Source organism: Salvelinus alpinus, chromosome 2 (assembly GCF_045679555.1).
Source record: "Salvelinus alpinus chromosome 2, SLU_Salpinus.1, whole genome shotgun sequence".
In the NCBI taxonomy this organism is placed as follows: Eukaryota; Metazoa; Chordata; class Actinopteri; order Salmoniformes; family Salmonidae; genus Salvelinus; species Salvelinus alpinus.
In genome coordinates, this window is record NC_092087.1 from 44345212 (window position 1) to 44369452 (window position 24241).

A 24241-nucleotide genomic window follows, 5' to 3' on the forward strand; every position below is an offset into this window, starting at 1 on the left:
GTGTAATATCTCTCTCTCTCTCTCTCTCTCTCTCTCTCTCAATGTATAACATTTCCCTCAATGTATACCAAAGTAACAAATGTTTAACAATGTTTCAATGTTTTGTATTGCAACAGTTATGAAAGACAATGACATCCAATTATTAGGGAATTATTAATATAATGTGTTACATAGTGTGCATCTGTGATAACTTTATGTAATAGATCCTCTCTCTCCCTCTCTCAGGCTACGAAAAATACAAAAGACATGACACTGACTCCTGAGTGTTGAACTTTTGCCCCCTCTATAGCCACCCTGGTTATTATATGACCCTGATGATCATCTATAGTATGAAAGTTGGAACATCTTGAATAACAATAAGGGGCACACGTACTCTTAAATGTCCACTCAGCACAGCCCTCGGAGCATGGTTCCTCTCTAATTTTGTTTCTAGGTTTATGACTTCTAGGGAGTGTTTCCTAGATGCTGTGCTTCGGCATATGCATTGATGGGTCTTATATTTCTAGACGGGGTAACTGTAAAACACTTTGTGACAACTGCTGATGCAAAAAGGGGTTTCAAGAAATACATTTGGTTGATTGACAGATTTGTATTATTATAAAAAGTGTCACGCCCTGATCTATTTCACCTGTCCCTGTGATTGTCTCCACCCCCTCCAGGTGTCGCTTATTTTCCCCAGTGTATTTATCCCCGTGTTTCCTGTCTCTCTTTGCCAGTTCATCTTGTATGTCAACCAGCGTGTTTTTTTCCCCGTACTCCTTTTCTATTCTCTTTTGCTAGTCTTCCCGGATTTGACCACTGCCTGACTCGACTTCTTTCCCGCCTGCCTGATAACCCTGCATGCCCTGACCTTGAATCTGCCTGCCCTTCGGGTACCTATTGGACTCTGAACTGGTTTTGACCACCTTTTTCCTGTACACGACCATTCTCTTGCCTACCCCTTTTGGGATTAATAAACATTGTAAAACTCCAACCATCTGCCTCTTGTGTCTGTATCTGGGTCTCGCCTTGTGCCTTGATAAAAAGAATAACAATATTATTATAATCATTATTATTATTATGTTACAGGTGAGACCTACCCAAATGTTCAAACACATTCAGCATTTCAACAAGGTCACAACACATCAATCACCAAGACATTTTTATTACAAACACTTGCTTTACTTCAAAGTAACAGCTGCAATATCATGTAATATAAGCAATCACTTGATAGCGTGAGAACATCTGGACAGAATGACCACAAAAAGGCATAAACACGACACTTAAAAGAGCTCATCAATCACTTTTTGCCACATTCAAACCTCAGGCCACCCCCATTCACCACATAAATTCCCAACTGTTTCAAATGTCCTAACACATTCAACAGTTCAACATCAATCACATCACATCACATCAATCACCAGGACATTTTTATTGCAAACAATTGCTTTCCTTCAAAGGAACAGCTTGCATTATCATGTCTGCTAAACAATCACTCGATGACATCTACTATATTCTCGCATTGTCTTTTAACAGTTTCACTCAATTCATTCTAATTAAAAATAATAATGACACACCACTCTCTAGTCATTAGTTTGCGCAAATTGCACTGTTTTGTCTACATAACCTGGTTCAAGCATTCATGACATCACCCTGAAGAAGGCACAGTGATGCAAAAACATTGGTGATTTACCCAATAAATTACGGTGAGTTTATACATAGAGTGTGAGACTCTCTTTGTTTTTATAGAAGCATTTATAATGAACATAAAGTTAGGATTATCTACTTTACATAGGTTACACATAGGCATCCATTTGATTTATATTTCTCTGTATTGCCAACTAAACTTTTTGGTTTTCTGTAAATCACTTGTATTACTGGGACATCAACGTCATGTTTACTATAACTATAATTGGAAAAATAACAAATTAATTTGCTGTTGACAGTGGGGTGTCAAGAAATAAAACTTACAGTGCAGATGACTGGAGTGACATACTTCCAACAGTACTTAATGATGGGTAATGGTCGATAACCGATCATGTCTTCCATATTATCGTACAGACGGTCTGCACCTGTGGAGTAAACATATCAACAGGGACTCAAAATAACAGCAGTCAATAAAAGGGTTTGGTCAGTTGGTCTGTCAAATACCCAGTTGGTCTGTCAAAAACCAAGGTAAACATTTTCAAACCACCAAGTGACAGACAGGTTTAAACAATTGCAGATTAGAAAACCTGGAAAACAGCTCTAACCAGGGTTTCCCAAACTCGGTCCTGGGCCCCCAACAGCTGATTCAAATAACCAACTCATCATCAAGCTTTTATTATTTGATTCAGTTGTGTAGTGTTATGGCAAAAAACTAAATATGCACCCAGGGGTGGGCCCCAGGACCGGGTTTAGGAAACACTGGTCTAAAGTACCTGTATTTCTTTGTTTAGAAAATCAGAGCTTACGTTATGGCCATTCTTCTGAAAAAGTGGTGAAAAAAATATAAGTAATATGAAAAGAGGACCAGTGTCACGTATACTCTCTCTCTGACGCTCATTATTACACACACCCATCATCATCATTACACGCACCAGCGCCTTATCAGACTCACCTGGACTTCATCACCTTCCTGATTACCTTCCCTATATCTGTCACTTATTTTGAGTTCTTCCCCAGGCATGATTGTTTCTGTTCCAGTGTTTGTCTGTATGCTACCTGTGTTTCTTGTTTTGTTCATTTCGAGAACTAGCTTCCCGAGTCCCAGCCTACACGCTACAGAATAACCCCTCACCAAAGGGGAGCATCAGTGTCTTTAGTTATTTTTGATGTCGGGTCCTCGGCCGGCTTGTTAGGCTTCCATGCCTTAGCTGGCTCGCCTAGTTCCCACGCCTCACCCAGTCTCGATAGGTTCCCGAGCCTCACCCAGTCTCGATTGGGTGAGGCTCCGGAACCTATCGAGACTGGGTGAGGCTCGGGAACCTGTCTCGATAGGTTCCTGAGCATCAGCAGAGGTCACCGGTCCGCTCCTGGTCCCCGGGATCGTCCCTCTGGTCGGCGTCCTGCGGCTAAAGCCATGCGTCAGGGAGGGGGTACGGTCACATATACTCCCTGTCCGGCTCTCTAGGTCATCAGGCTGCTCATTATTACACACACCTGTCACCTGAAATTCAAGACCTTCATGACTCCTAAACAGCTAATCAAAGGGCTACCAAGACCCCTTTTGTATGCTGCTGTTGCTCTGTTTATAATCTATGCATAGTCACTTTAACTCTACCTACATGTACATATTACCTCAATTACCTCGACTAAACGATGTCCCCGCACATTGACTATGTACCGGTGCCCCTTGTATATACCCTCGCTTGCTCTTTAGCTGCTGCTGTTAAATTAGTTGTTACTTTAATTTTCTATTTTTTACTTAACACTTATTTGTATTTATTTTCTTAACTTCTTAAAGCATTGTTGGTTAAGGGCTTGTAAGTAAGCATTTCACTGTAAGGTCTACTACACCTGTTGTATTCGGCGCATGTAACAAATAACTAATAATGATTTGATAACCTTCCCTACATCTGTCACCCCTTAGGTTCCTTCCCAAGGTGTTATTGTTTCTGTTGCAGTGTTCATGTCTGTATGTCTGTTTCTTGTTTTGTTCTATGTTCATTTAGTTATTAAATTCACTCCCTGAACTTGCTTCCCGACTCCCAGCGTACATGTTACAACCATAACCTGTGATGTGAATCATCAAGGACTCAGGACTATAAAGTTCTAACTGCAAAATGTATAGTTTTGAGATAATGATTATTTTTAAGTACCAGATCTCAGAACTGTTTTGTGATGTCCTCCTATTTTCAAGTATATCACCTTACTTATGTACAATTATTTGTTATTGACAACCCAGCATTGTGTGATTGGATTGCATGTAGAACCTTATAGCACCAAGTTAAAAGGTGTTTGCATAGATAGAACTTTTTTCATTTTTTTCATTGTAAATGTACTTTTTCAAAAATCTGACTTATCTCACACGTAAAGGACCACCTAAAGAGCAACTCTATGTAAAATTCTAATTTTTGACCAACATGGTCAGAACCTTATAATCCCAAAGTAACGAGATGTCGTTTCACATCAATGTCCAAAGTGGCAATGTGTGCCAGAGGAACAACTTGGATAATGCCATAAACACCTTGAACAGAAACATCCTGAGGGAAGCTGACCTGCAATTAGGGTTTCTGTGATTGATTATCTGGGGTTGATGGAATGGGGCCAAGCAGGGTCTTTTACAGCACCTTGTTATCAGGGATCCTTGGGATGTTCCTACTCCATTGAAGTTGACATTTAAAATGGTTAAGGTTAGGGTTTAAGGTAGGGACATCCCAAGGATTCCTGGTAGCACTAATTTTACTATTATGTTTTCATAAAACCTACAATGATAGTGGTAACACTTAATAATAACTTACATGAAAATGCCTTCATTAATGTTTGTATTATAATACAAGGTTTAGATAGCTGACTAGACTAACTTACCTAGCAAACTATAACATGGTAGCTGACATGGGCTAATTGGTTGACTATCAGTGACTGACATAACAAGAGGAAAACTGCGGATGCACTACCACGTTTCAAAATGTCACATTGTGTATTCTACTATCTTAACTAACAGTAAGTTGAGACCCCGACTGACATTGAACAAAAGTGGTTGCGGGCCCTAAGAGACACTGGGAGTAGGCCGGGCTAACTCACCATAAACCCAGCTGATACACACTGACTGTAGTATAGCGAAGAGAAGCAGAGTCATCCCACTGCAGGCATAGTAATCAAACAGCTGGAAGATATACAGGCCTCCCTGCAAATAGAGGAGGGGTAGAAAGAGAAAGAAAGTATAAGGTCTTACTGAGCACAACAATAAGACTATAATCTACCTCCAGAGTCTACAAAACACTCAGACAATGATCGTAGGTGTGTCCACCAGCCCAATCGCTTACGGAATAAGTGGAATCAACCAACAATTCTGCGGAACGAGGTGGTATGTTGAAACACAGGGATATGTTGAAACAGATCACTTGGGAGGTACATAATTGATCATATATCTGGTTACTGTCATGATTGATCTAATAACGATGGCCTTGAAATTAAATATTTTATATCCTATTTCCTTATAGAATGGTGACTTCAAAGGACCTCTCACCTCTGTGACCATGACCAGGCCGATGAAGAAGCTACCCGCACTGATGATGATGAGGAGGATTTTACGCCGATGGCCAACCAGGAAGAAGGAGGGATTCATGTCTGAGATAGCTGTCATCAAAGCCTCCAGAGCTACAAACTGAAGGAGAGATGATGGGGAAGTTCAGTGGAAACTCTGTTCTTTGAAATACTAGCTACTTCTTCACAGTTTCACATCCATTAGTTTAGTGATGGTTGTAGCATATATTGTAGGTTATGTAATTATCCTTCACTAAGGAAATATTCCGTAGACCTTCAGGGCCACTCTAACACACCTCACTGTCTAACCCCAGTAGGATTATCATGATGAAGAATAAGATGGCCCAAAGCTGGTGTAATGGCATCATGGCCACGGCACGAGGGTATGCGATGAATGCCAGGCCAGGACCTGTATGCAGCAACACAGGTAAACTCATTACTGAACTCTCAGGGGCAGAGGGAAGAGTTAGATCCTTGAAATGCTAAGACACCTGTCTTGTAACAAAGCAGAACTTACAAGGGTTTGTTAATTTGTTTGTTTGTGCATTTGTTAACTTCATATCTCACTGCTGCAACACTTGACACCTGATTTGGCCACGGTTGAGATGTCTGTCCCTTATTCATAAGCCATGAAGCACAGACAGAGAAGATAGCAAAACCGGCCACAAAGCTGGTTCCACTGTTCAACAGGCACAGGTACACACATTACCTAAAAAGATATTCACTTCCCTGTTAGTCACAACACGAAGGCATCCAAATGACCTACAATATGGAGATCATCAAACTTTCCAGATACCTTACCATTTCTGCAACCCAACCTCCAAAGAATTATGTGCACAGGGGACGTTTTTGCAGGCAAGAGAAAACGTTCTGCCAGCACATTTTATCTAGCAAGGCACATTTACTGTTTGTGTACATAATTCTTCCACTCACTTGTAACAGTTGTTGTCATATTTGTTGTAGCTGCCAAGAGCAGTCAGGCAGCCGAGGCAGATAGCATAGGAAAAGAAGATTTGTGTTCCAGCATCCATCCACACCTGTGAGACACACCAGAGAGAGACACAATAGTCTTCATAGTTTCACAATTCTTATACACTAGTCTCATCCCAGGGTGTTAGAGGCGAATTCAAATGGTATCTATTTTGACCTTGTATAGTGGCAAGAAAAAGTAAGTGAACCCTTTGGAATTACCTGGATTTCTGCATAAATTGGTCAAAAAATTTGATCTGATCTAAGTCACAACAATAGACAAACATTGTGTGCTTAAACTAATAACACACAAATGATTGTATTTTTCTTGTCTATTTTGAAAACATAATTTAAACATTCACAGTGTAGGTTGTAAAAAGCATAGGAGGAGGAGGAGATTTTACATACAAACATGGAAATAAAAAAGGCTTCTTCTGAGAAATATATGTGAGATATTGTCAAGCCCTGACCATAGAGAGTTGTTTATTCTCTATGTTGGTTGGGGCGTGATAGTGACTAGGGTGTGTCATCTAGGTGATTAATGGTTTATGTTGGCCTGGTATGCTTCCCAATCAGAGACAGCTGTTTATCGTTGTCTCTGATTGGGGATCATATTTAGGCAGCCATTTCCCTTTTGTGTTTTGTGGGATCTTGTCTACAGATAGTTGCCTGTGTGCACACCAGTAGCTTCACGTTTAGTTCGTTCAGTATTTTGGTTGTTTTTGTTCGGTATTAATTTAAATAAAACTAAATGTACACCTACCACGCTGCACCTTTGTCCAATCCTTACGACGATCTTGACACATATATTATATCCAATCACATTCTCAACCTAAAACATAAAAAAACATTTAACTGTGTTTCTTTTTGATGTGGATTAGACTCCTTTCAAATTCACCAGCCCTGATTAATAGGTTATGGTGCCATTCCAACAAGACAGACATTTGTGAATGTTGGAAGACAGGACAATTGTTCTGAATGCACGTGTCATGTCACAGGAAAGACTGTCACTTACTCTATCATGTAATAGCTCATGAATTAGTGTGAGCCAGTGTAATACTGTTGATGTTTAATCCAAGCTTCATCCAATAACTTGAATGAAATGTCTTGTTACTTTAATCCCTTTTCATTTTTGTTAAATCAGGTCAGAAACAGACCAGTCATCCAACAAGCAATCTAAAATGTATCCTGATATTGTTTCAAACTGGTAAAGCAGAGATTAAAATCATGGTTGACTGACTTTTACAAATACAATAGTGCAATATCATTTACAGAAGGAAAAGCCTGCATGTACTGTGCATCTATTGTACCTATTATGGCTAATTGTCTGGCCCTAAATGTCACCCTCAACCAGCACATTCTTGACAAAGGCTCCAGACAGAACCCTTGAGTTTACGTGCTGAATACCAATTTAAATCATATTAACATTTCTTTGGATTACAATGCTACTTTCTCAAGTTTGGATTTTGCAGCTAGGAGTTTTCCTGAGTACATACAACGAACAGACAACGTTTAGTGTACAGTCCCGCCTTTAATGTTTAATACATGTGCAAAAATGTCTAAATACCTGTTTGCTTCGTCATTATGGGGTATTGTGTGTAGATTGATGAAGATTTTTTAACATTTAATACATTTTAGAATTAAGCTGTAATGTAACAAAATGTGGAACATGGGAAAGGATCTGAATACTTTCCTAATGCAGTGTGCATACGCATGCTTCGCGTTATAAATCAGACCCCTCCTGAAACTATGTGTGCGTGAGCGAGTATTAAAACTCAGCCAGAAAAGAAAAACATCATTCACCTTTAATTTTCATAATAACGCCCTCATTTGCTGTACACTTTGGAAGTATTGGAATTATGCCAAGGCACCCACTGGGCACAAACTGCTTAAATCAGCTTGAATAATTAAAAAAATAATAATGGGCAAATATTGTACAATCCAGGTGTCACGCCCTGGCCTTAGTTATCTTTGTTTTCTTTATTATTTTAGTTAGGTCAGGGTGTGACATGGGGGATGTATGTGTTTTTGTATTGTCTAGGGTTTTTTGTATGTTTATGGGGGCAGTGTCTAGTATAGGTGTTTGTATGTCTATGGCTGCCTAGATTGGTTCTCAATTAGAGGCAGCTGTTGTTCATTGTCTCTGATTGAGAGCCATATTTAGGCAGCCATATTCATTGGGTATTTCGTGGGTAATTGTCTATGTCTTGACGTTAGTTGCTTGTGTCTGCACTTTCGTTTTGTAGCTTCACGGTCGTTTGTTGTTTTGTCTAGTTTGTATTAGTGTTCGTGTTCGTGTTCATCTTCTAATAAAAAAGAAGATGCTGCGCCTTGGTCCTCTCTCTCACAATACGAAGACAATCGTGACACCAGGTGTGCAAAGCTCTTAGAGTTACCCAGAAAGACTCACAGCTGTAATCGCTGCCAAAGGTGATTCTAACATGTATTGACTCTAACATGGGTGTGACTACTCATGTAAATGAGATATTTGTGTATTTCATTTTCAATATATTTTCAAACATTTCCCCTTTTTTTTATCACTTTCTCATAATGTGGTTTTGTGTGTAGATGGGTGAGATTATTATTTACTCCATCTTGAATTCAGGCTGTAATACAACAAAATGTGGAATAAGTCAAGGGGTATGAATACCTTCTGAAGGCACTGTATTTGGCCTTGTGTTTTTTGTCCTGCTGAAAGGTGGATTTGTCTCCCAGTGTCTGATGGAAAGCAGACTGAACCAGGTTTTCCTCTAGGACTTTGTCTGTGCTTAGCTCTTTTCCATTTATTTTTATCCTAAAAAAACTCCTTAACCTCTAACGAGCCTCTACCCCGGGTCCGGGAGCACCCCCCACCCCCCCACACACTGATTAGCATAGCTAGCATAGCTTCACAAGTAGATAGTAGCATCTAAATATCATTAAATCACAAGTCCAAGACACCAGATGAAAGATACAGATCTTGTGAATAAAGCCACCATTTCAGATTTTTAAAATGTTTTACAGGGAAGACAAAATATGTAAATCTATTAGCTAAACACGTTAGCAAAATACACCACTATTCTAACTCCATCAGTTTCTTACTCCTTCAGGTGCTATCACCAATTCGGCTCAACTAAGATATTGATAGCCAATAACCTATAAAAAAACCCATCAGATGACAGTCTGATAACATATTCATGGTATAGGATAGTTTTTGTTAGAAAAAAGTGCATATTTCAGGTAGAAATCACAGTTTACAATTGCACCGACCATCACAAATCGACTAGAATTACTAGATAGAGCAACGTGTATGACCAATTTACTCATCATAAAACATTTCATAAAAATAGACAAAGCATAGCAATGGAAAGACCCAGTTCTTGTGATTTCAGACCATATTTCAGATTTTCTAAGCGTTTTTCAGCGAAAACACAATAAATCGATAAGTTAGCATACCACATGTGCAAACGTTACCAGAGCATCGATTCCAGCCAAAGAGCGCTATAACGTAATCACCGCCAAAATATATTAATTTTTTCACTAACCTTCTCAGAATTCTTCCGATGACACTCCTGTAACATCATTTTACAACATACATATACAGTTTGTTCGAAAAGGTGCATATTTAGCCATACAAAACCGTGGTTATACAATGGAAATAGTCACAACTCAAGCCTCAAAATGAGGAACGTCAGCTTTCAGAGTGATCTAGTTTAATCGAAAGCTAATCATATACTTGACTAAAAAATACAGGGTTGACAGGAATCGAAAAACAAATTAGTTCTTAATGCAACCGCTGATTTACATTTTTTAAATTAACCTTACTTTTCAATACAGGGTTCGCCAAGTGAAGCTATACCAAACAAAATGGCGAAATATGCGTTTAAAATATTTCGACAGAACAACGATTTATCATATTAAATATTGTTTACTTTGAGCTGTTCTTCCATCAGATTCTTGGGCAATGTATCCTTTCTATGTTATAAACGTCTTTTGGTCGATAGATGTCCTCTGTCCTTCGAAATATCCACTAACGATCGAACGGGACCCCAAAACGTGTCCAAAGTTTCAGAGTGCACAACAAAGAAATTCCTCAAAATCGCACTAAACGGATATAAATTGCTATAAAACGGTTCAAATTAACTACATTATGTTTTTAACAACTATAAAGACTGAAAACATGACCGGAGAAATATTGCTGGTTAGACAAGGATTTGGAATGAGGCAAGTCCGATGTCCTTCACGCTTCAGGCGCGCGACGAGAAAGGGCGGTCCCTATACATTTTGTGGTTTTATAATGGCTGGGATTGTGCAATAGACTCCATTCAAAACGTGATGACGTACAGACACCCAGAGGAAGACGTAGGCAGTGTCGGTTTCTTCATAGCATTCACTGTCGCCTTAAAAACAGACTCCAGATCAGGGGTAAAAATTTCTGAAATCTGACCCCTGTCATGAAAAGTGCTGTAGATATTGTTCTGTACCACTCAGAGACAAAATTCCAACTTCTATAGAAACTAGAAGGTGTTTTCTATCCAATAATAACAATAATATGCATATTGTATGATCAAGAATTTAGCACGAGGCAGTTTAATTTGGAGACCCAAATATGCTAATGCGGAACAGCACCCCCTATAGTTGCAAGAAGTTAATCCTTGTTGATGACAAGCATACACATAACACGATGCAGCCACCACCAAGCTTGAAAATATGAAGAGTGGTACTCAGTGTAACGACCTGGGTGTCGGGGGGGGGTGCGAAGTCAAACGCAGGAAACAGCAGAGCTTCAATAAGTTGAGTCTTTAATCCCCAACTGTCCAACACAATGTCCAACACGGACGAACTGGGTGAACATACACGGTTCGGTCCAACGACACGAGCCACAATCCCAGTCCACAAATACAATCTCCACTCCCGAAATCCAAAAGGTTACAAAGTAATAATCCCGCACAAAGACGCCTACGGGCTGGCTGACAAATAAAGCCATACTAATTACCCACTTAACTGAACACAGGTGTAACAAATAAACACATAAGGAGGGGGAGGAAAAAGAGTCAGTGGCAGCTAGTAGGCCGGTGACGACGACCGCCGAGCGCCACCCGAACGGGAAGGAGAGCCTGCCTCGGTTGAAGTCGTGACAGTACCCCCCCTCTGACGCGCGGCTCCCGCAGCGCGCCGACACCGGCCTCGAGGTCGACCCGGAGGACGAGGCGCGGGGCGATCCGGATGGAGGCGATGGAAATCCCTTAACATAGATGGATCCAAAATGTCCTCCACCGGTACCCAGCACCTCTCCTCCGGACCGTACCCCTCCCAGTCCACGAGGTACTGCAGGCCCCTCACCCGGCGTCTCGAGTCCAGAATGGCCCGTATCGTGTACGCCGGGGACCCCTCGATGTCCAGAGGGGGAGGAGGGACCTCCGGCACCTCACCGTCCTGCAGGGGACCAGCTACCACCGGCCTGAGGAGAGACACATGAAACGAGGGGTTAATACGATAATAGGAAGGGAGTTTTAATCGATAACACACCTCGTTTATTCTCCTCAGGACTTTGAAGGGCCCTACACACTGCGGCCTCAGCTTCCGGCAGGGCAAGCGGAGGGGTAGGTTTCGGGTCGAGAGCCAGACCCTTTCCCCCGGTACAAACACGGGAGCCTCACTGCGGTGGCGGTCAGCGCTCCTCTTCTGCCTCCTAGTAGCTTGTTGAAGGGACTCCTGGACGGACCTCCAGGTCTCTTTGGAGCGCTGTACCCACTCCTCCACCGCAGGAGCCTCGGTCTGGCTCGGATGCCATGGTGCCAGGACCGGCTGGTACCCCAACACACACTGAAAGGGGACACATTAGTAGAGGAGTGGCGTAGTGAGTTCTGGGCCATCTCGGCCCAGGGAATGTATCTCGCCCACTCCCCTGGCCAGTCCTGGCAATAGGACCGCAGAAACCTACCCACCTCCTGGTTCACTCTCTCCACCTGCCCATTACTCTCGGGGTGAAAACCGGAAGTCAAGCTGACCGTGACCCCCAGACGCTCCATGAACGCCCTCCATACTCGGGACGTGAACTGGGGGCCCCGATCAGAAACGATGTCCTCCGGCACCCCGTAGTGCCGGAAGACGTGAGTGAATAAGGCCTCCGCAGTCTGTAGGGCAGTAGGGATACCGGGCAACGGGAGGAGACGACAGGACTTAGAAAACCGATCCACAATTACCAGAACCGTAGTGTTTCCCTGAGAAGGGGGGAGATCGGTCAGGAAGTCCACGGACAGATGAGACCATGGCCGTTGTGGAACGGGGAGGGGTTGCAACTTCCCTCTAGGAAGGTGCCTAGGAGCCTTACTCTGGGCGCATACCGAACAGGAGGAGACATAAACCCTAACATCCCGAGCTAAGGTAGGCCACCAATACCTTCCCCGAAGGCTCCCCACTGTCCTCGTCACCCCAGGGTGACCCGAGGAGGGTAGGACATGAGCCCACCGAATCAGTCGGTCCCGAACACCAAGCGGTACGTACTTACGGCCCGCCGGGCACTGAGGAGGCGCGGGTTCCGCCCGTAACGCCCGCTCGATGTCCGAGTCCACCTCCCATACCACTGGCGCTATCAGCCTCGAGGCGGGGATGATGGGAGTGGGCTCGGTGGTCCTATCCTCCGTGTCGTAAAGGCGAGACAGTGCGTCAGCCTTTACGTTTTGGGAGCCGGGTCTGTAGGACAACGTGAACCTAAACCGGGTGAAAAACATGGCCCACCTTGCCTGACGCGGGTTCAGTCTCCGAGCTGCCCGAATATACTCCAGATTCTGGTGGTCGGTCCAGATGAGAAAGGGGTGTTTAGCCCCCTCAAGCCAGTGTCTCCACACCTTCAGAGCCCTGACCACCGCTAACAACTCCCGATCCCCCACATCATAGTTACGCTCCGCTGCACTGAGCTTACTAGAGAAGAAAGCGCAGGGGCGGAGTTTTGGTGGCGTACCCGAGCGCTGTGATAGCACGGCACCCACCCCAGCCTCGGACGCGTCCACCTCCACTATGAATGCTAAAGAGGGATCCGGATGCGCCAACACGGGAGCATCCGTGAACAGAGCCTTCAACCTGTTGAAAGCTCCGTCCGCCGCCGCTGACCACCGCAACCGCACCGGGCCCCCCTTTAGCAGTGAGGTAATGGGAGCCGCTACCTGACCAAAACCCCGGATAAATCTCCGGTAGTAGTTGGCAAAACCCAAAAACCGCTGCACCTCTTTCACCGTGGTTGGAGTCGGCCAATTACGCACGGCCTTTATGCGGTCACTCTCCACCACCACCCCCGAGGTGGAAATGCGATAACCCAGGAAGGAGACGGCTTGTTTGGAGAACACACACTTCTCAGCCTTGACGTATAGGTCATGCTCCAGCAGTCTGCCAAGCACTTTGCGCACCAGAGATACATGCGCGGCTTGAGTAGTTGAGTAGATCAGAATGTCATCGATATACACAACTACCCCCTGCACGTGCAGGTCCCTGAGAATGTCGTCTACAAAGGATTGGAAAACAGCTGGAGCATTCTTTAACCCATACGGCATGACGCAGTACTCATAATGGCCCGATGTGGTACTAAATGCGGTTTTCCACTCGTCCCCCTCCCGAATACGCACCAGACTGTACGCGCTCCTGAGGTCCAGTTTTGTAAAGAACTGCGCTCCGTGAAATGATTCCACCGCCGAAGCGATGAGAGGTAGTGGGTAACTAAACCCCACTGTGATGGCATTTAGACCTCTATAATCAATACACGGACGCAAACCTCCCTCCTTCTTCTTCACAAAAAAGAAACTCGAGGAGACGGGTGAGATGGAGGGCCGAATGTACCCCTGTCCCAGAGACTCCGCGACATATGTCTCCATAGCCAACGTCTCCTCTTGGGACAAAGGGTACACGTGACTCTTGGGAAGCGCAGCGTTAACCTGGAGATCTATCGCACAATCCCTACCCGGTCGATGTGGTGGTAATTTCGTCGCTTTCTTCTTACAGAAAGCGATTGCCAAATCGGCATACTCGGGGGGAATGCGCACCGTGGAACCCTGGTCTGGACTCTCCACTGACGTGGCACCAATGGAAACTCCCAGACACCTTCCAGAACACTCCTCTGACCACCCCTGGAGAACCCCCTGTCTCCACGAAATATTGGGATTGTGCCGGGCCAACCAGGGAATACCCAGCACCACTGGAAACGCAGGCGAATCAATAATAAAGAGACTGATACGTTCCCTATGATTCCCCTGCGTCACCATGTCCAGGGGAACTGTGGCCTCCCTGACCACCCCTGACCCTAATGGCCGGCTATCTAGGGAGTGCACGGGAAAGGGAGAATCTATCGGCACAAGCGGAACGCCCAACTCTCGGGCGAGTCCGCGATCCATAAAGTTCCCAGCTGCACCTGAATCTACTAGTGCCCTATGCTGGGAAGAGGGGGAAAAATAAAGGAAAAAAATTGAGACAAACATGTGACCAACAGGGGGTTCTGAGTGAGTTTGGTGCTGACTCACCTGGGGTGATCGAGAAGCGTTCTGCCTGACATCTCGACTCCCAGACAGACCCCCCCAGCACCGATCGGCCGTGTGTCCTCTCCGACCACAGCTGGTGCAGGGGAGGCCTCCTCCTCCGGTACCCCTAGGCGCGGCCCCTCCCAATTCCATTGGGATGGGAGCCGGGGCGCTGGGTGGTGGAACGCACAGGACCCTCTCCGAACGCCCGCGGGCAGCCAGCAGATTGTCCAGTCGGATGGACATGTCGATAAGCTCATCCAAAGAAAGAGCGATGTCCCGACACGCTAGCTCCCTGCGGACGTCCTCCCGGAGACTACACCGGTAGTGGTCAATAAGGGCCCTGTCGTTCCACCCTGATCCCGCGGCCAAGGTCCGGAACTCCAGCGCGAAATCCTGTGCGCTCCTCTTCTCCTGCCTAAGATGAAACAGTCTCTCACCCGCCGCTCGGCCCTCTGGGGGGTGGTCGAACACGGCACGAAAGCGACGGGTAAACTCCGGGTAGTGCTCCTTCGCTGAGTCCGGGCCATTCCAGACTGCGTTGGCCCACTCCAGAGCACGACCCGTTAGGCAGGAGACGAGGACACTCACCCTCTCCGCTCCCGAGGGAGTAGGGCGAATAGTGGCCAGGTATAGCTCCAGCTGGAGTAAAAACCCCTGGCACCCTGCCGCCGCTCCATCATAATCCCTCGGGAGCGTAAGACGGAGCGCGCTGGAGCCGGGGGATGAAGAGTCCTGAGGAAGGGGAGCTGAAGGTGGAGAGAGGAGCCCACTCCTCTCCCATCGCTCCATTCTCTCCATCATCTGGTCCATGGCGGATCCGATTCGATGGAGGACGGTGGTGTGGTGGAGAACCCGTTCCTCCATCGATGGGAGAGGGTTGGCTGCTGCTCCTGCTGACTCCATTGCAGGTGCGGGATTCTGTAACGACCTGGGTGTCGGGGGGGGTGCGAAGTCAAACGCAGGAAACAGCAGAGCTTCAATAAGTTGAGTCTTTAATCCCCAACTGTCCAACACAATGTCCAACACGGACGAACTGGGTGAACATACACGGTTCGGTCCAACGACACGAGCCACAATCCCAGTCCACAAATACAATCTCCACTCCCGAAATCCAAAAGGTTACAAAGTAATAATCCCGCACAAAGACGCCTACGGGCTGGCTGACAAATAAAGCCATACTAATTACCCACTTAACTGAACACAGGTGTAACAAATAAACACATAAGGAGGGGGAGGAAAAAGAGTCAGTGGCAGCTAGTAGGCCGGTGACGACGACCGCCGAGCGCCACCCGAACGGGAAGGAGAGCCTGCCTCGGTTGAAGTCGTGACACTCAGTGATGTGTTGCATTGGATTTGCACCAAACATATCGCTTTGTATTCACGACATATAGTTAATTTCTTTGCCACATTTTTTGCAGTTTATTTTAGTGCCTTATTGTTTTGGAATATTTTTGTTCAGTACAGACTGTGTTATTTTCACTCTGTAATTTGGTTAGGATTGTGGAGTAACTACAATGTTGTTGATTTTATTTAACTTAACTAGGCAATATTGTTGATCTTCCTCAGTTTTCTCCTATCTATGGAAATAAAAGCGAAGTCAGACACCATTTCAGTTGATGAGATAGTGTGTTGCTGTTGCAGGCTTAGTTGTATTATATATTCACTACAAGTCATATTTTACCTGTTGTAACTCGAGTATTATTTTTTACTGCAGAACCCATAAGTACTCTGGTGGAGGTAATGTAAAATATCTTCAAGCAGAAATAATGGTTGTTATACTCAGGCACTAAGCTATCAGCTCTCTTCCCTTCTGGCCTGAAATGTCAAATAGAAAAAGGGTCCAAATGTCATATTTTATCATTTAACATATGAATGCAGATGGCACTTTCACTCATCACAGTCACACTGAGAGATCTCATAGTACCACATGCTGTAGGCATGTTGTACGACCCGATAACTGGCACACTTTTAATAGGCACTCTGTCTTACCTTACTCACAACGACAAACTTGTCAAGCTTCCTCATATTTGAATTGCAAGGAGCACAGAATATATATTTTTATTCATTTATTTTATTTCACCTTTGTTTAATTACTTCATACCCATCCCGGATCCGGGAGCATCCTCATCAAAAAAGCTGACTAGCATAGCCTAGCCTAACGGGAAGGGGATATCATATAATATAATTTTCATGAAATCACAAGTCCAATACAGCAAATTAAAGATAAACATCTTGTGAATCCAGCCATCATTTCCGATTTTTAAAATGTTTGACAGCGAAAACACAATATGTATTTCTATTAGCTAACCACAATAGCCAAAGACTCAACCGCATATTTTCACCATGTTTCTACCGCATAGGTAGCTATCACAAAACCGACCAAATAGAGATATAATTAGTCACTAACCAAGAAACAACTTCATCAGATGACAGTCTTATAACATGTTATACAATACATTCATGTTTTGTTCGAAAGATGTGCATATTTGAGGTATAAATCATAGTTTTACATTGCAGCTACTGTTAGGGTTCGTTCCTTACGTCCTTTGTCAATCATTGGTTCATTGGTGAAATTAGCATTATTACAATATCTTTAATTAAATCATTCAAAAACCTTTATTAATGCAATTGCAGACAGAAGTTGACAAACAGGAACATAGCACGCATGTAAGTAAGTTCTGCCCCCACCAAAAGGTCTCCAGTGGTTTTATTAAACCCTAAGTCGCGCCCTGGTGACGTCACTACCTATATCATCATCCTCTACTCCTGGGACCAAAACCATGCCTACAAAGCTGTATAAAGAGGGCCCTTATTGTTAGCTAAACACTTAGCAGTAAATGTCCCCTTCCCCCAAAGTTGACCCATTGTGGAATGTTTACCTAGTCTTATCTCCTTCACTCCCGTGCAGAGTTCTGTCTAAGGGCCTCTTTATAATGAGGCAGAGAGAGAGAGAGAGAACTAAAATACAAATGTAGAACAATACTAAACTTCTACAATGAATATATATATATTGTTAATCAGTAGTCTAAAACCCTATAAATGTAAGGGTCTTTTAACCCCTCCCCTTCTATTAACATAACATAAGCATAATCAATTATTCTAATACACCAAACATTTGTACAGCCCCAATCATGACCCCTAGGTAAATCCTAACACTACCATCAAAAATAGCACCGAAGCAGCCAGAATAATTACAGAGAGCAACGTGAAATAAATAAATACTCATCATAAAACATTTATGAAAAATACATGTGTACAGGTGTACAGGAAATGAAAGATAAACATCTTGTGAATCCAGCCAATATTTCCAATTTTTTAAGTGTTTTACAGCGAAAACACAATATAGAATTATATTAGCTTACCACAATAGCCAAACACACAACCGCATTTATTCACCACAAAAGGTAGCTATCGCAAAAACCAGCAAAAGATATAAAATTAATCACTAACCTTGACCAACTTCATCAGATGACAGTCTTATAACATCAGGTTATACAATACACTTATGTTTTGTTCGAAAATGTGCATATTTAGAGCTGCAAACCGTGGTTATACATTGTGAATATGTAGCATCGATTCACCAGAATGTCCGGAGCTATTTTGGACAGTCACCTAATCTGACCAAAGAACTCATAAACTTTACATAAAAATACTTGTTGTATGGCAAATGAAAGATACACTGGTTCTTAATGCAACCGCCGTGTTAGATTTTTAAAAATAACTTTACCATAACAAACAGCTTGCGTTATTGCGAGACAGCGCTCGCCAAAACGGCAGAGAATAGGTATCAACATTTTCCACAGAAATACGAAATAACATCATAAATGGTTCTTACTTTTGCTGAGCTTCCATCAGAATCTTGTACAAGGAGTCATTGGTCCAGAATAAATTGTTGTTTGGTTTTAGAATGTCCTTTTCTTCTGTCGAATTCGCGCCAACAATGCTAGCCAAGGTTGATAACATTCCCACCCTCTCTTGACGCAAAGAATGGAAAACTCCAAAAGTCCCAATAAACGTTGAATAAACTGATAAAACTCGGTGGAAAAAAACTACTTTACGATGTTATTATCACATGTATCAAATAAAATCAGAGCCGGAGATATTCGCCGTGTAAACCGAAAGCTTTTCAGAAGCTAATGTCGAGCTCCGCCTCGCGCCTTGGTAGACAAAGGAAATTCCTGACCTGCCACTCCAAAAGCTCATGTTCGACCTCAGATCAAGCTAGACACCCCATTCCACCTTCCACTGCCTGTTGACATCTAGTGGAAGGCGTATGAAGTGCATGTATATCGATAAATATAAGCCAGTTGAATAGGCAGGCCCTGAAACAGAGCCCCATTTTCAGAATTTTCACTTCCTGTCTGGAAGTTTGCTGCCAAATGAGTTCTGTTTTACCCACAGATATAATTCAAACAGTTTTAGAAACTAGAGTGTTTTCTATCCAATAGTAATAATAATATGCATATTGTATGATCTAGAATAGAGTACGAGGCCGTTTAAATTGGGCACGATTTTTTCCAAAGTGAATATAGCGCCCCCCTATTGACAAGAAGCTTTAGGGAACATTTGACAGTGATGGGGTGGTTACGCGGACCGCGGACCCATTACGCACGTAGGCATTGAGGCAGTGATCGCTGAGATCCTGGTTAAAGAGAGCAGAGGTGTATTTAGAGGGCAAGTTGGTCAGAATGATATCTAAGAGGGTGCCCATGGTTACGGATTTAGGGTTGTACCTGGTAGGTTCCTTGATCATTTGTGTGAGATTGAGGGCATCTAGTTAAGATTGTAGGATGGCCGGGGTGTTAATTACAATTGACCATATGCGATCAATTCACATATGGTCTCCCCAGCACAGCTGGGGGCTGAAGGGGGTCTATAGCAAGCTGCAACGGTGAGTGACTTGTTTCTGGAAAGGTGGATTTTTAAAGTAGAAGCTCGAATTGTCTGGATAGTATGACAGATCTCTGCAAGCTATCTCTGCAGTAGATTTCAACTCCGCCCCCTTTGGCAGTTCTATCTTGTCGCAAAATGTTATAGTTATGGATGGAAATGTCAGGATTTTTGGTGGCCTTCCTAAGCCAGGATTCAGACACGGCTAGGACATCCGGGTTGGCGGAGTGTGCTAAAGCATTGAATAAAACAAACTTAGGGAGAAGGCTTCTAATGTTAACATGCATGAAACCAATGCTTTTACGGGCACAGAAGTCAACAAATGACAGCAGCTGGGGAATGGGAGTGATGCTGGGGGTTGCAAGGCCTGGGTTAACCTCTACATAACCAGAGGAACAGAGGAGGAGTAGGATAAGAGTGCGGCTAAAGGCTGAAAGAACTGGTAATCTATTGCGTTCGGAACAGAGAGTAAATGGAGCAGGTTTCTGGGTGCGAAAGAATAGATTCAAGCAGTGGCGTGCCGTGGGCCTGGGGCCTGGGCCTTCAGTGAGGTATTACACAGTCCCACCCGAATTAATCCACCTCATTATGATGACATGGCTCTAGACACTATACATTTAGACAGAAACGCAGTATAACCAGGCGTTGCGTCACCTTGAAATTGACAAATTAACATTTTTGGGTAAACAGTGTTTACCCAAAAACATGACACAATCAATGAGTCTTTTCAATATTTCCCTTCACCTTTTCATTGTGCAGCTCCGTTGCCCTGCGCGCGTGTTCTTTGAGCTGTAGATCCACTCCGGTGTCCCCAAAAGTTTTCAAAAGCACCATTGCTTGTTAGTGCCCAGCCGTACTTTGGTGTCTCGTTGCTGCCTTGGTTAGACAACTCAAGTTTGCAAAGCCAGTGTGGCTCCAAACACCAAATCGATCACTTGCAAATAATAGGCATTCCCAGCAGTACAGTTTGCAGTGCTTCTCGGAGCCAAGGAGCCATTGACAGCGCTCGTAGTTGGAACTTTGAAAGTGGCGAGCGAACGAAGCCCTTTCCCGCCTGTGACAGGCTTTGTGGCGTCGGGCGACCTCTCCTTACAATGTCTAACTTTTATTGAAAAGTTTGTCTTGAGAATGGCGTTATAATTATATCCTCGACCAAATCGATATCTTCTCCTCCTTCCGCCATTGTGGGTTGAAAAAACAGCTTACTAGTACGCGAGTTAATTCGTTTATCAAATTCAATTCAATAGCCAACTCTAAAGCTGATTGGTTGACACTAAATTTTCATTTCCATTCACTATAAGAGACAAGCGCCCGCACTGTTGATTCTGAAGGCCTGAGGGCAGATTTTAGACCCCTGGCAACACATGATGGCTGAATATGATTGGATAAAAGATCTAACATAAAGACCAGCCCTTCAAATCTCAACCTGGGGCTGGAAGCAGTGCAACCAAGAGGAAAGCTATGAAATGAAGAGTATAACTCTTACTCTGGGGAATAATTTAATACATATTTGTGGGAAAATATATTTAAAAAAAAATTATATTCTGATGATGTTTAGGCCAGCAGAGAAGGCCTTGCAGGCCCTGACGGCCCACCACTGGATTCAAGGCATAATGTACAGACAAGGGAATGGTAGGATGTGAGTACATTGGAGGTAAGCCTAGGCATTGAGTGACGATGAGAGAGGTTTTGTCTCTAGAGGCACCATTTAAGCCAGGTGAGGTCACTGCATGTGTGGGCGTTGGAACATGAGTGCTAGCTAAGGCATATTGAGCAGGGCTGAAGGCTCTACAGTGAAATAAGACAAAATTGAATCACAAAAACAGCAATTGACAAGGCATATTGATGTTAGGGAGAGGCATGTGTAGTCAAGTGATCATAGGGTCCAGCGAGTAGCTAGGTAAGCTGGTGGCACGGCGATTCAGACAGCAAGCAGTCCGGTGCTAGCTGCAGGCTAGCAGATGGCCCTCAAGGGGACATCGCAACGAGAGAGCCTATTTAAACCCCCTCGAACGGTTACATCGGCAGATAAGTCGTGATGGATCGGCGGGGCTCCGTTGTCTGCAGCAAAGGGTTCAGGCCAATTGGCAAAAGAGGTATTGAAGCCCAGGAATTATCTGATGGATATCAGTTTTGTTCTGTTCTTTATTTACTGTAATGCAATAACATAACAGGGCAACAAGGGACCCTTTCAAAGGCCTGTTATGTTAACTTCGGCATTATACCTTGTCAGTCTCTCCCTGGATTGGCTACTCTTTGAAATTTCAAATCAGTATTAAAAAAGGTAGGAAACAATGGGCCAGTTTCCCAGACACAGACACGCCTAACCCAGGTCTAAAAGGCATTCTCAATGGAGATTGAGAGATATGTTGTGTGAATTCATTAATTATAATTCAACTTCTTCATCCAGAAAACCTGAATGACCCAGGACTCAATCTGCATTGCATAAATTCATCTTTGCAGAGTGATTGAGATTTAAAGGCAATGTTCCTGATTTAGTGGAGACTGCATTCACTGTAAACACTGTATATGTCGGTCCAATCGGAAATTACCTTGAGATTTATTGCAGAATCTGTAACGCTTCAGATTTACAGATTGAATAGAGCTGGTTAATTAAAGTTAAATACACCTCTGCTGTTTTCAACCAAGATCTCAGTGATCACTGCCTTATTGCCTGCATCCGTAATGGGTCAGCGGTCAAACAACCTCCACTCATCACTGTCAAACGTTCCCTGAAACACTTCAGCGAGCAGGCCTTTCTAAATCGACTAGGCCCGGGTATCCTGGAAGGATATTGACCTCATCCCATCAGTAGAGGATGCCTGGTGATTTTTTTTAAATGACTTCCTCACCATCTTAAATAAGCATGCCCCATTCAAGAAATTTAGAACTAGGAACAGATATAGCCCTTGGTTCTCTCCAGAACTGACTGCCCTTAACTTCTTATGGCTGGGGGAGGTATTGAGTAGCTTGGATGAATAAGGTGCCAAGAATAAACTGCCTGCTACTCATGCCCAGTTGTGAATATATACATATTATTATTATCCAACCAGGAAGTGGGAAATCTGAGGTTTGTAGGTTTTCAACTCATTGCCTATCGGAGATACAGTGGGATATTGGTCAATGCGAGTGTAGCGAAATGCTTGTGCTTCTAGTTCCGACAATGCAGTAATAACCAACAAGTAATCTAACCTAACAATTCCACAACTACTACCTTATACACACACACAAGTGTAAAGGGATAAAGAATATGTACATAAAGATATATGAATGAGTGGTGGTACAGAACGGCATGGCAAGATGCAGTAGATGGTATAGAGTACGGTATATACATATGAGATGAGTACTGTAGGGTATGTAAACATAAAGTGGCATAGTTTAAAGTGGCTAGTGGTACATGTATTACATAAAGATGGCAAGATGCAGTAGATGATATAGAGTACAGTATATACATATGAGATGGGTAATGTAGGGTATGTAAACATTATATTAAGTGGCATTGTTTAAAGTGGCTAGTGGTACATTTTTACATAATTTCCATCAATTCCCATTTTTAAAGTGGCTGGAGTTGAGTCAGTATGTTGGCAGCGGCCGCTAAATGTTAGTGGTGGCTGTTTAACAGTCTGATGGCCTTGAGATAGAAGCTGTTTTTCAGTCTCTCGGTCCCTGCTTTGATGCACCTGTACTGACCTCGCCTTCTGGATGATAGCGGGGTGAACAGGCAGTGGCTTGGGTGGTTGTTGTCCTTGATGATCTTTATGGCCTTCCTGTGACATCGGGTGGTGTAGGTGTCCTGGAGGGCAGGTAGTTTGCCCCCGGTGGTGCGTTCTGCAGACCTCACTACCCTCTGGAGAGCCTTACGGTTGTGGGCGGAGCAGTTGCCGTACCAGGCGGTGATACAGCCCGACAGGATGCTCTCGATTGTGCATCTGTAGAAGTTTGTGAGTGCTTTTGGTGACAAGCCGAATTTCTTCAGCCTCCTGAGGTTGAAGAGGCGCTGCTGCGCCTTCTTCACAACGCTGTCTGTGTGGGTGGACCAATTCAGTTTGTCCGTGATGTGTACACCGAGGAACTTAAAACTTTCCACCTTCTCCACTACTGACCCGTCGATGTGGATAGGGGGGTGCTCCCTCTGCTGTTTCCTGAAGTCCACAATCATCTCCTTTGTTTTGTTGACGTTGAGTGTGAGGTTATTTTCCTGACACCACACTCCGAGGGCCCTCACCTCCTCCCTGTAGGCCGTCTCGTCGTTGTTGGTAATCAAGCCTACCACTGTAGTGTCATCCGCAAACTTGATGATTGAGTTGGAGGCGTGCATGGCCACGCAGTCGTGGGTGAACAGGGAGTACAGGAGAGGGCTCAGAACGCACCCTTGTGGGGCCCCAGTGTTGAGGATCAGCGGGGTGGAGATGTTGTTACCTACCCTCACCACCTGGGGGCGGCCCGTCAGGAAGTCCAGGACCCAGTTGCACAGGGCGGGGTCGAGACCCAGGGTCTCGAGCTTGATGACGAGTTTGGAGGGTACTATGGTGTTAAATGCTGAGCTGTAATCGATGAACAGCATTCTCACATGGGTATTCCTCTTGTCCAGATGGGTTAGGGCAGTGTGGTTGCGATTGCGTCGTCTGTGGACCTATTGGGTCGGTAAGCAAATTGGAGTGGGTCTAGGGTGTCCGGTAGGGTGGAGGTGATATGGTCCTTGACTAGTCTCTCAAAGCACTTCATGA

General features: G+C 44.2%; 1 protein-coding gene across 1 annotated transcript in view; it reads right to left on the reverse strand.

Annotated features, from left to right (window-relative positions):
- Positions 1–1932: 1932 nt before the first annotated feature.
- The window catches only part of LOC139540847 (sodium- and chloride-dependent GABA transporter 2-like), a 31794-nt gene continuing 9485 nt past the window's right edge, over positions 1933–24241 (reverse strand). The window contains exons 10-12 of the mRNA XM_071344858.1: positions 5150–5287; positions 4705–4807; positions 1933–2051 (exon numbers count right to left, since the gene is read on the reverse strand). Of these exons, the coding sequence (XP_071200959.1) occupies positions 1933–2051; positions 4705–4807; positions 5150–5287 (360 nt within the window). The remainder of the gene's footprint in view (positions 2052–4704; positions 4808–5149; positions 5288–24241) is intronic.